This window comes from Salvia hispanica, chromosome 3, assembly GCF_029641045.1.
Source record: "Salvia hispanica isolate PSC_SH4W2 chromosome 3, Shi_PSC_v1, whole genome shotgun sequence".
In the NCBI taxonomy this organism is placed as follows: domain Eukaryota; kingdom Viridiplantae; phylum Streptophyta; class Magnoliopsida; order Lamiales; family Lamiaceae; genus Salvia; species Salvia hispanica.
The window spans coordinates 8,830,280-8,842,596 of NC_142694.1; the positions used below are offsets into that span (position 1 = coordinate 8,830,280).

General features: G+C 36.0%; 3 protein-coding genes across 4 annotated transcripts; 2 read left to right on the forward strand and 1 right to left on the reverse strand.

Moving 5' to 3' along the window:
* The first annotated feature begins 1,683 nt into the window (after positions 1-1,683).
* Positions 1,684-6,475, forward strand: LOC125215044 (NAD(P)-binding Rossmann-fold superfamily protein). Of its 2 annotated transcripts, none has more exons than XM_048116336.2 (17): positions 1,684-1,843; positions 2,284-2,523; positions 2,607-2,768; positions 2,916-2,966; positions 3,525-3,659; positions 3,780-3,803; positions 3,931-4,042; positions 4,158-4,283; positions 4,386-4,435; positions 4,553-4,711; positions 4,801-4,896; positions 5,012-5,127; positions 5,239-5,362; positions 5,628-5,741; positions 5,827-5,907; positions 6,003-6,160; positions 6,242-6,475. In XM_048116336.2, the coding sequence occupies exons 1-16, from the start codon at positions 1,781-1,783 to the stop codon at positions 6,147-6,149; spliced, it is 1,800 nt and encodes a 599-aa protein (XP_047972293.2). In that variant the 5' UTR covers positions 1,684-1,780; the 3' UTR covers positions 6,150-6,160; positions 6,242-6,475. The 2 variants fall into 2 exon arrangements, with proteins under 2 accessions (XP_047972293.2, XP_047972295.2); XM_048116338.2 differs by having other exon boundaries at positions 6,249-6,475.
* A 1,133-nt stretch (positions 6,476-7,608) lies between these two features.
* LOC125215045 (uncharacterized) lies at positions 7,609-8,294 on the reverse strand. Its single transcript, XM_048116339.2, has 2 exons — positions 7,917-8,294; positions 7,609-7,836 (listed from the first exon to the last, which is right to left on the reverse strand). Exons 1-2 carry the CDS (start codon positions 8,143-8,145, stop codon positions 7,736-7,738), a joined length of 330 nt encoding a protein of 109 aa, XP_047972296.2. The 5' UTR covers positions 8,146-8,294; the 3' UTR covers positions 7,609-7,735.
* Positions 8,295-9,791: 1,497 nt separating this feature from the next.
* Positions 9,792-12,317, forward strand: LOC125214055 (ras-related protein RIC2). Its single transcript, XM_048114918.2, has 2 exons — positions 9,792-10,169; positions 11,725-12,317. The coding sequence occupies exons 1-2, from the start codon at positions 9,949-9,951 to the stop codon at positions 12,158-12,160; spliced, it is 657 nt and encodes a 218-aa protein (XP_047970875.1). The 5' UTR covers positions 9,792-9,948; the 3' UTR covers positions 12,161-12,317.

Below are 12,317 nucleotides of genomic sequence, written 5' to 3' on the forward strand. Positions count from 1 at the left end.
TCGCCATTTTAATAAGATAATTAATAAACTGTCTTCACTTACCAAATTATAAGTTTTAGTTTTTTAATTCATCAATTGGAACCTGTTCGGTGACTTCAGTGTTGCATGCATCATTTTGTAGTTTTCTTAGACCCCACTGTAACAAGATGGAATAAATCATAAAATAAAATAACTTGCTTCCCATGCCAAGGTTTTTAAATTGGGTCTTGGGTATGGGTTGCTTGAAGTAAGTTGGAAACCCACTGGACCAAATTTTGGCCCATTAACTACCAATTCACTTTGGATTATCCTATTGAGAGTCTGAGACTCCACTTTATTCACCATAGCCGAATTTGATAAAAAAAAATTGATGATTTGTCTTAAAAAAAATTTAAAAATTTATGAAATTTTAATTTCGCAAATGTCTAATAAAGTACAAAAAAATTAAAAATTGATGTGGCAAAATTGAAAAAAACAATATGGCAAGTAAAACGATGTCGGTTCAGTTATCATAGCTTTTGGTTAACTATAGTATCTCAGTGATTTTTAAGTTTTAACACAATCATCCCTTGATATAAAAAAAGGTAAAACTAATGGTATTAAACACGTATATACACATTATTTATATTTTATATCCATATTCGTCTATCTCTCAGTGTGTAAGTTTTATGGTTGCAAATATGTATTCATAGTCTAATACCTGCAAAAATGGACAATACGAGGATTTCAATTGACTTCTTAAGACAATTAAGAATTACTTTTCATCAATTATAAATCCCTATGGATGTAGAAAAACATGAAAATCAACTACTATAACTTGGTTTCCTATGAGTCCATTATCAAAAAATTTCTAAACAAATCGATCAAAACAATTCATCACCTAAGTAAACCATCAAATAGTCTGTCCAATTTCATATTAGGAGGAGCAACTTACAAGATCTCGACAATCATAATTAATGAAGTCAAGATTCAAGAACAACAAAAATACTAAGAACCAGGAAATTCATAGTAATTTGGTGATCAATTGAGATGTTGATATTCTCGTGAAATTCTTTTTCCACGTGTCTCTCATATTTCTTCCTCTTTTCTATGTGTGTTTTGACAATTTTCTTGTGTCTGGAGATTTCTAAAACAACTTCTCTTCCCCTAATTTAAATGATTTTCACGCAACAGCCGCACGTCATCCGACCAGGCAATGTCACTGGTGGGGTAAGGGTCTCTTGGATAATTTCGTACCACTCCCTTAGCTAAGTGGATTATGGTGACAATTTCATCTGGGTAGTGAATTACGGTGATAACTTCGTGTGATCTATCGAGTGGATTATTGCGACAATTTCATCTAGTATAGTGAAATTCATTGGTCTATATATAAATGTTTGTAATATTATATATTTATGAAAAATAGTCTCAATTTTTTTATTTTGGTACGTAATCTCATTCTTTTATATTGGTCAGTCGCTAAAATTAGTCTTATTTCTATTTTAGAATCTAGGGCTTCTTTTTCTACTTTACCTGTTTTTTTATTTCTTATTTTACTTTGTACTGTAATGGAGTTACTAATCACTTTTTTTGGGACTATTTTATTACTTGCATTGTAAACGAAATCGCTACATCTGAATCGGCGACTTGAGCTGTAATCGGAGATTACTGGATAAAAATTACCGCAGAGGAATCTCCCAAGATTAAGGTGTCTTTTCATGCAAAGTATGTTATGTGGTGCGAAATGAAAGTTGTAAACTCTTCTTTACCTGCAGCCGTGATGTAAAGTACTTCTTCAAATTAATCACCTGAAGCAATATCCATGGAGTGTCACTGCCTTTCGACAGTAGGTGTAGCTCACTGTTCAAGAATTCCGAGCTTTCAGGTAACTCAATCTTGCCCTCAACTCTCACATTTTCTGTTTTCCCGTATTGTTGAAGGATTGGAGTTTCTGCAGTAATACAAAACAAATGGAAGGGGAAAAGCTTAATCTTGTTCTAATTTCTTCAGCTATTATTCGTTTCAATGAATCCCTGAAATTAATCTCGTTCTTAGTGGGCAATTTTTATGAGATGAAATGTTTTGGAGATTAAATATCAGAGGAAGTGTTAGTTAATTGTATGAACCTCAATAAATTACTAATGGTGAGAGACATTGAAGAAATGTATATAGATTGCACTTAACTGTTTAGGACTATTTAGCAATGATAAAATTCTGAACCATTTTTATGTATTAAAATTTTCTGGTGTTAATTTTTGTTCTTGCAGTTTGCCTAGTGTGAAAAATTTGATGTATCTTCATCTGCTTGCTTGTTTTATGTCACAGGGTGCCTCAACTATTGGCTGCAATTTACCTTCATCGTCTCCATATTCCTTGCTGCTTCCATCTCCCCTTCCAAATTCTTTTCTCCAGCGTAGATTAGAACCAGTTGTTTACCAGAAAAAGTTATCATTCCAGCCCTTAAGAACCTTAAAAGGGAGTATTAGAGCTGAAAAGCAAGGTTGGGATGTAGGTCGGTTTTGGAAAACATTGTCTTTCTTTGACCAGCTTCCCTCTCCTGGAAAGGTTCAGCTTGCTTGATATTTTTCTAATTTTTTGAGCTGAAATTGGGGATTGTTTGATCTGACAAGTTTCTTTTATACTTGAAGTTATTTGCATTTCTGATTGAGAAAATCTCTGATCCGTCACCTAGCAAAGCAGTGAAACCGATGGATACTACTGGGATTGTACTGGTGGCTGGAGCTACTGGTGGTGTTGGGAGAAGAGTGGTGGATATCTTACGAAAAAATGGGCAAGCAGTTCGAGTTCTGGTACTCTATATGCATGACTCTATTTTATATATATAGATTAGTGATGATGAGGCCATAGGTAGAAGAATATCTGTAATTGAAAGATGTCTAAATAACATTTGCTTTGATTTTCTTTCATTACATTGTGAGACATAACATTCTTTTCAGGTCAGAAATGAAGAAAAAGCTAGGAAGATGCTTGGTGAAGATGTTGATTTGGTAAGATTTCTATCTTCCATTGGTTTCCAAGTGATAGTCTATGGTGACAATATCTGACTTTTGTAATTATGTTTACTCTGTTTCCGTGCTCACCAGCATCGGAGTGTTAGGATAGGCTTCTTGAATACCGACTATTACAGGCAACACTTTCTAGTGATCAGAATAGATACATTACTTTTTAAAACCTTGTTTATTCTAATATGAGAACATTTTGGGTTTTTAGTAGAAATAAGTATAATAATCCCCCAATATTAAAGGTTATTCCTCATTCCCGATATGGATTTCTGTGTTTGAGACTTTGAGTTAACACAACAATACTTAAAGGCTATGCACGCTTATGTTTTTCAAGGTAAAATATGATGGAAAGTCACAAGTTATCCTAAGTGAGCTGATCCCCCTCCCCCTCCATTTCCACAAGAAAGGATGTTCCTTGTAGACATTCAAATAGGAGCAACACTTGTAAACAGACTTCCACAGTGCTATATCAGTTGAACATGCTGGATAAGATAAACCAATTTCTTTTTTGCTACTCTGATATCTTCATAATATATAAATCAGATTGTTGGAGATATTACCAAAGCAAGCACATTTCTACCTGAGTACTTCAAAGGAGTAAAGTCGGTGATTAATGCTGTTTCAGTTATTGTTGGCCCAAAAGAAGGTGATACTCCAGATAGGGCCAAATATAGCCAGGTACTTACAGTCTGGAGGATATTGTGTTTGTGCTTTCATTTATTGTTCTATTCTTCCTACAATGCTGGCACTGTTTCTTTTGGCATGAGTTCTGATCTTTATCCTTCTGTGTATATGCAGGGAATCAAGTTCTTCGAACCAGAGGTTAGTAATTGTACCTGTTTTTCCCACATCAACAGCTCAAGCTCCATATTTTCCTTTTACCAGCTTTTCATGATGAGCAATGACCCTTATTGTTGACTGTGGCTGTTCATTGGATTGATGAACGCAGATTAAAGGTGATTCCCCAGAAATGGTTGAGTTCATTGGCATGAAAAATCTGATCAGTGCGGTTAAGGAATCAGTTGGACTTCGTAGTGGAAAACTAGTATTTGGATTTGAAGGTATGGCAGTAAGTTGAGCCTTGTCAGACGCTTTAGCTTTGTGAGCTTTCAGTTTTTGCATTCTTTTTTTTGTTTTGCTTCCTTTTTAGTTGACATGTATCCATTGCCTGCACAGATAATGTATCCAGAGAGCTTCCGTGGGGTGCACTGGATGATGTTGTCATGGGAGGAGTAAGTGCCAGCGGATTTGAGATAGATCCTTCTGGTGGTGAGAATGGTGGACCAGCTGGAATTTTCCGAGGTTCACTTCCAAACAATATCAAAGACTTGAATATTTTTACTAGTTTCACAGCTAGTGATGTTTTTCACTCTTTTCTCTCAATTAAGCTACTTCCCTCTTCAGGATTCGTTTCTACTGCAAACAACGGAGGTTTTGCCAGTATCCGCACAAAGGTAATCTATGGTTTTATCCGTCTCTGCCGTCCCTTTCTCGTTCTCCACAGATGCAAAATATGCTATATTTTTCCACAATGTTAGAGTAATGTGTTTGCACTCTTTATCTTTCTGCAGAATTTCTCCATACCAGAAGATCTCTCTGCATATGATGGTCTTGAGTTGCGCATCAAAGGTGATGGTCGTAGATATAAATTCATGCTACGAACCAATCGTGATTGGGACACTGTTGCATATACAACTGGCTTTGACACTGTTAAGGATCAATGGCAATCGGTGAGTTGTTACATGTGCTTTTCTACTACTATAATCTAAGAATACTGGATAGGTAAGCATCTTTGAAACTCACAATTACTCACTTTCAGGTTCGCTTGCCTTTCTCTTCTTTGAGACCTATATTTCGAGCGCGAACTGTGTCTGATGCCCAACCATTTAATCCTAGTGAAATCATATCATTTCAGGCATGTTTCCATGAATACTTTTCTGTGCTCAATCCATTTCATCCTGAAATATCTACCTTCATGTACAGCAATGATCCCTTTAACTCATGTAATAATATTTCAATAATGCTTACAGCTCATGTTCAGCAAGTTTGAGTATGATGGGAAGTTGAACCCAACTTTTGTTGAAGGTCCATTCCAGCTTCCAATATCAACCATAAGAGCTTACATAGAAGAGCCAATCACTCCCAGGTTTATTCACACATTAGATCATTTTCTTTTTCCTCTCATTAATAAAATTACCCTTTCATGTAAACTTTCGCCCATCTATGGTCTTCATTTCGTTATCTTCTAAAATCTCAGGTTTGTGCATGTGAGTTCGGCTGGAGTCACTAGACCCGAGAGGCCGGGACTTGATTTATCCAAACAACCTCCAGCTGTCCGCATGAACAAGGAGTTGGGCTTTATTCTCACATACAAATTGAAGGTTCTCCCTCAGTTCTGTTGTGGTGTTAATTCAATAATATATAGACATCAATATTATGAATCTCACTATTGTCCTCTGCATCTAATTGCTTAATATATGCTACTAGATACAATCAATTAGTCATATCCAGTTAACAGAGGCAATAGATATTCAGTTACAATAATACTATTCTAATCAAAATTTATGAGATCAAACATAGGCTGTGTATTTACTAGCAAGTTCAACTTCTGCGTCCACATAAATCCCAACCATGTCATGTTTTCAGGGGGAAGATCTAATCAGGGAAAGTGGCATTCCATATACAATTGTCAGACCCTGTGCATTAACCGAGGAACCTGCCGGAGCTGATCTCATCTTTGCTCAAGGAGATGATATAACAGTACGAACATGAATACCGAAGAAAAAAATGTTTTTGAATTTATAATAGCACAAGATACCTCAATAACCTTCAAGTTGGATTACAGGGGAAGATTTCCAGGGAGGAAGTTGCAAAGATATGTATTGCTGCACTGGAAAGCCCTTATGCATGTGACAAGACATTTGAGGTGCTGACACTCTTTACCATGAAAATCTTTAATCTTGTTTTGAGAAATTATTTATACTTCAAGTATTATGTGTTTCTCCGTTGCTTGTTTTTCAGGTTAAGAGCGTGATTCCGTTCAGCGAACCTTACACTGTGGATCCAGAAAATCCTCCTCCAGAAAAGGACTACGATGTGTACTTCCAAACACTGAAAGATGGCATAACAGGGAAAGAAAGCTTAGAGCAAACACCTGTTTCCGTCTAAATCTAAACTCGGTGAGTTAAATACCGAATGTTTTTTTATGCTATTCTCATGTATAATTTTGCCATTGTAGTCTGGTAACTTAAGTATTCCAGTCTGCAGAAAATCATTGTTGAGTGGTGATCTCATATCATACATGTTCATGAAAAGGCTGAGTTAGCTGCCTGTGTAATTGGCTTGCTTGAGATACTTGTAATTGTAAAGCTTACAGTTGCTAAAGCATAAAGAAAAAGTACAGGTAAATGATTGTGATTTCTGATTATCTGATAGAGGTTGTTACTATCATTTTTACCACTGACAGTAATAGAAATAACATTTGTTGTGGAAAAGCTCTGAGCTTTTTGCCATGGTGAAAAACTGCAGCATTACATCAGTCTAGGCCTGAGACCAGGAGGCCTAGAAAGGTCTATTTAATACATCCTTTGTTATACATATACTCCATCTTGAATCTCTAAATATTATCAATCTTTCCCATCTACTGTATAGTTTTCTTTCATTTTTGCGAAATTAATTTATCTTCCAAACCCAAAGGAATCACCTACTACATTTTCTAATACACCAATATACTACACCTTTCCCTCCTATTTTCTCTCATCCACCTTCTCTCTACTTCTTATTTTAGTATAAATAATTGTGTTAATTCAATTAAAGGTAATGGAAATAAATATTCTTGTTTAGTTCGATATACAAGGTAAAGACAATTATGGTCAAACTGTTATACTATATTATATCGATATGACAAAGATCCGACCGACATAATTAATTCGACCGACCACACAATTTGTCCAATTTAATAAATTAAGAATCATTATTACTTATGTCGGTCGGATCTTTATTGTGTTGACACTAATAATTTGACCATAATTGTCTTTACCTTTTGTATCACATTAAACAAACACATTTTCTATAATTGAAAAACACCCAAAAAAAATGAAAATGTGCCTACAATTATATATGTTTAAATAAAATAGAAAGTAATAAATATGTTCATGTTAAACCAGGATTTCAAGTTAAATTTAAGTTTCCCATAAGCTGTTAACAAGAATTCACACAATTATTAAGAGTTAAAAAAAAAGTAGAGAGATCAAATAGAATCGATAAGATGGATGAGAGAAGATAGGGGATAGAAGGTGTTGGGAGTGGGTGTTCTTTACCCAAAGAGGGATCCACTGGTCCACTTTATTTTGATGTATTAGGAAACATAGTAATTTTCTTTCCTTCTTTCTTCTGCATTTTTTATAAGAAAGTAAGTAATTTTACAGGTTGATTTTTGGAGAATAAATTCAGGTCATATCCATATTTAATGCAAATGTGGATATCCATCTGAAATTAGTTAATGCATTTCACACCTTCTCACTGCAGATTCCGAATTAATTTATTCCAAGCCCTGTGATTGAATCTACATCTAAAAGCATGGCCAATTTCATCTTCCAAAATTTAAATCATGACGTGAACATGAAAATAATATCAATATTGCTTAACATTCAAATAACCAGAATAAACTAGAGCAATGGTTGTTGTCTCTCTATTGTTACATTAAGTATCACTTCCATACTACAATAGTCTATATAAATATATGGATGTAGCGATTATGTTGAGTTGCAGAGTAGTTGTTTGATGCAGAAGAGCAGGTGCAATCTCCGAATTCGAGTAGTACTATTCAGCATCTCATGGGAGCACACAAGCATGTCTGCAAAAACATAGGATCCAATTAACAATAAGAAATACTAATGTGTGTCTAGAAAAATTAACATGAAAGATTGAACGAACCGACGTTGAAAGAGAGGGCGGATGATCTTCTCCTAGCGTTGGCGCTTCTGAGGTCGTCTGGCGAGCTCAGAAACGCTCTTCGTTGAACCAGAGGAGACCAGAGGGCGCTCTGGGAGTAGTCGAAGTTGAACTCAGAGACGTCGTGGTATTTGGAGAGCAGGCGTTCGGAGACGGAGCGAGACACCAACTGAATCCTCTGGGATTCGGGTGAGATTTCGGAGATGGACATTGTTTGGGAAATTAGAGAGTAATAATTGGATGGGAGTGGATGCGATAGTGATTGGTTTTATACTTTTATAAGGTGTCATGGCATGTGCTGTTTCTCATCTCACTTGAGTTCTTGTCTACCCAAATTCAGCTACCTGCATTTTCGGTTTCAACGCTGCTCTTCTCCTAAATTGCTTCTTCCTCCTGCAGGGAATACTATTTCTCACCATTTTATTCACTTCACCATCATTCAATCAAGATTAAAATCAGGTCAGACAGTTGTGTCGTTATCAGGTCAATTTCATAATGACTTAATCCAATAAGGTTCAATCTAAACTCGAACATGACCCTCACACGACACATACCCGGTAAAAGCAAAATAGTACTCCCTCTGTCCCGCTTAAGATGACACGTTTTCCTTTTTAGTTTGTCTCAACTAAGATGACACATTTCCTTTTTTAGAAATTTTCTCTCTCCAATTAATACACCCAACCACTTTTTCTCACTCCTATTAAAATATCCATCTTTCTTTATCTCTCTACTTTAATACTTACACCCACATTTTCTCTCTCCAATTAAACACTTTAACCAATAATTCCTAAAACTCCGTGCCGGCTAAGCAATGTGTCATCTTAGCCGGGACGGAGGGAGTACTACTATAAACAATTTACATGACTAAACTAATTCTTACATCTGATTCACTTGGATTTACACGAGCATAAAGAATAAAACTTAAGGCTAACTTTTAATAAGTACTATATATACAATTAAATTAGAGGATATTGGCATGTAATATCATGAAATTTTCAAAAATTTGAGTTTTTCCCACGAACTTTAAAATTGGCAAATAATATCACAAACTTTACCCCTGGTTTGTTTTTTTCCACCAATAAAAAAATTCCCACAAATAATATTATGATACGAATTTGTTTTCGTACTTTCTCGACAAAAATTTTGAGAGCTTCAAGTTTTTCAATCTTTGAAGATAGTTTTTCTTGGAGCACACCCTACAAAATTGTTCTACAATCTATTAAAATAACTCATACATGGGAAAAAAACAAACCGAGGGTAAAGTTCGTGATATTATCTGCCAATTTTAAAGTTCGTGGGAAAAATCTAACTTTTTGAAAGTTTCGTGATATTACATGTCAATATCCCTTAAAATAATATTAATATTTTTTTAATAGGTTAACGAAATCCAACCTGAAATTATGAGACTTCTTACTGATCGATATGATAAGGACATAAGCCCAATAGCCTTCTAGACTTGACCCAAAACTCAATAATTTCATGCGAGTACTTGATGAATTTTTGTGTTGTGTCAAAAATGGCCGATCCTAGATAAATTTAAATGATTCAAAAAATACTAAAGCTCAACTCATAATTGTATAGTCAAACTAAAGTACAAAATATTGAAATTCGAGACACAATAGGACACCACGGATGCCATATTTTGAAATACATGATATTATTGAGAAAGCATTAATTAATTTGTTGCCTACAAATATTTCTCCTCTTTTTCGGAATTTCTACAACATGGGCCCCTACAGCTTCAGCCCATTTAATTCCTGAAGCAAAAATATTGGCCCAATAAAAAAAAAAAAAAAAAGAAATTAGTAAAAAATACAGAAAATTATTTTGAAAGAAAAGAAGAAACGAAGCTGAAAAAAAGGTGTTTGAGTGACTGTTGTAAAACAGGAAATCCGCACTATCTCTTACTGTTATCAACTTGATAATTAACTCTCCCAAATCCCACCCCATATTTTGCATACTTTACCTTTTTCGAAAAGAGGGTTGGTTTCCGTGAACTGGATCTGTCACAGCAATGGCGGGTTACCGGGCAGAAGACGACTATGATTACTTGTTTAAGGTGGTTTTGATTGGGGATTCCGGCGTCGGAAAATCCAACTTGCTTTCTAGGTTTACAAGGAATGAGTTCAGCCTCGAGTCCAAATCGACTATCGGCGTCGAGTTCGCCACCAGGAGTTTGGCAGTCGACGGAAAAGTGATCAAGGCTCAGATTTGGGACACTGCGGGTCAGGAGAGGTGCGCATTTGTGCTCGTTGTTTGCTAATCTCTGATCTGCTGTTCCTGCAATTTGAATTTCTAGTTATATCATTCGAGAATTGCTGAAATTGATCTGCTGTTCGTTGTTTATGGAAATTGTGTTTTGTGGATTTTGTGGTTATGTAGGGAGATGAAGGTTTGCTAGATAGATCTGTAGGCTGTGTGAAGCTGTTATTAGGTTTGAGATTGAGCTGAAAGCGTTTACTGATCTAGGGTTATATAATGGGAGATAATGTTTGATTTTTAGAAGGCAGTTAGGCAGATTCTTCAAGTATATCATGTAGATTGAAGGAATATGCCATACTATACTATACTATGCTAGTTTTAGATTTTCGTATGCAATTACCGATTTGCGCCTTGTTCCCCTACATGGTGGGAACTGGGAAATGAGAATTGTGTAGCTGTTCGACTAGCAGTGCTGTGTGATCAAGGGATTTTATGAGTTGATTCAAATGCATCCACAAGTGATACCTATGGAATCAGAAAATTTACAAGGATCTTTACCAGAAGTTACGTATTTGGTTTTATGCTCAAAGGCCTGCAAATGTGTTTGCAGGTTTTGTGCTATCTTGTTCTAGATGATTTTCTTACTTGTAAGACCTTAAGAATCTCACAACCTAGTTGTACACTCCATTTGCCAAAATTCTCTGTTTCATAACAATTTATGCCTTGTTTCAATATTGTGATAGTGGTGTAGACCGTGGAATGATCATTTTATCAATGATCATGGCATGGATGAAATTGCTGACCCATATAATATGCCTTAGGTTATTGACATGCCTGAACTCTAAAACTTGATGATTATCAAAGTTCAAATGATAAGCTTTTCTTATGCCCCACAAATAATAGATGCTCATTCAAGTTAACTAGGAGTTATTGAAATCTAGATTGGCATAGTCTTGCTTATGTAAGACCCACTTTTGGTACTTTTTAGATGTAGTGTAGATATCAGCATACATTGAGAAAGTTTTTTTTTTTTCTAAAGCTTTAGACTTATTGCTTCCCTTTTTCTATTTTAATATTTTAAGCATTTTATTTTAGTGAATTTTCTTTGACTGTCAGTTGGACAGTTTCCTTTCTTTGTAATTGTTACTGAAATGATAAGAAAACGACATCTGTTAGAGGTAATTTTCCATTCTTTCGACAGTTGAGTTTCAGCCAAAAAGTTAATAATGATGGGGATATGGATCAGAATCAATTTTCTGTCACGAGTCAACTATAGTTTTAATCTTCAATGGGCTTAAGGGAGTATAGTTACTATCCTTGAGGTAACATATCCCAGTGTGAGGTAGCATCGTAGTTTAGAGATTAAACTAACTAACAGACATACATATGATCACAAGTCAAGGTTGTTCAAGAGAATTACTATTGCCAAGTTACACTTCTGTAGTTACATAGCTTGCCTTTTTATAGGACTAATAATTTCATTGTGCAGTCGCCTTCATCAGGAAAGATGAGACTTTCATGGTTTCCATTTCACATCACTTGCTTCCTTTATGCTCTGAGCATCACATATTCTCCCTCTGGTCTCCAGGTACCGTGCAATCACCAGTGCATACTATCGCGGTGCAGTTGGTGCTTTGCTTGTGTATGATGTCACTAGGCACTCCACATTTGAAAGCGTCGAGAGGTGGCTAAGAGAGTTGAGGGATCACACCGATCCCAACATAGTCGTCATGCTTATTGGCAACAAATGTGACCTCCGGCATCTGGTGGCAGTCTCAACAGATGACGGGACCTCATTTGCTGAAAAGGAGTCGCTTTACTTTATGGAAACTTCTGCCCTTGATGCCACCAATGTCGAGAATGCATTCACAGAAGTTCTCACGCAAATACACCGCATTGTGAGCAAGAAGAGCATGGAGGCAGGTGATGACGGGAATGCACAGAATGTCCCGTCAAAGGGTGAACAAATCGACGTTAGCAAAGCCGCATCGGGTGTGAAGCAAGGAGGTTGCTGCTCCTCGTAGATTCTGTTACCCTCGTGAGGTATGATGCCAGCTTCTTTGAGATTGTGGTGTAAACTTTTACCTCTGCAGATGTTAGATATGTTGTGATCGACATGCTATAATATTTATTGCTTTCATGGAATGCCAAATTCACATATGATATGTTTGAGGAACGAAA

Bases quoted from the DNA above. Each gene is read 5' to 3' on its own strand.
- LOC125215044 (XM_048116336.2), top strand. From the start codon at position 1,781: ATGGAGTGTCACTGCCTTTCGACAGTAGGTGTAGCTCACTGTTCAAGA. The intron at 4,284-4,385 runs GTTCACTTCCAA...TTCCCTCTTCAG, and splicing joins ACCAGCTGGAATTTTCCGAG to GATTCGTTTCTACTGCAAAC. The intron at 4,436-4,552 runs GTAATCTATGGT...ATCTTTCTGCAG, and splicing joins TTGCCAGTATCCGCACAAAG to AATTTCTCCATACCAGAAGA.
- LOC125215045 (XM_048116339.2), bottom strand. From the start codon at position 8,145: ATGTCCATCTCCGAAATCTCACCCGAATCCCAGAGGATTCAGTTGGTG. The intron at 7,837-7,916 runs GTTCGTTCAATC...ATGTTTTTGCAG, and splicing joins CGCCCTCTCTTTCAACGTCG to ACATGCTTGTGTGCTCCCAT.
- LOC125214055 (XM_048114918.2), top strand. From the start codon at position 9,949: ATGGCGGGTTACCGGGCAGAAGACGACTATGATTACTTGTTTAAGGTG. The intron at 10,170-11,724 runs GTGCGCATTTGT...TCTGGTCTCCAG, and splicing joins GACACTGCGGGTCAGGAGAG to GTACCGTGCAATCACCAGTG.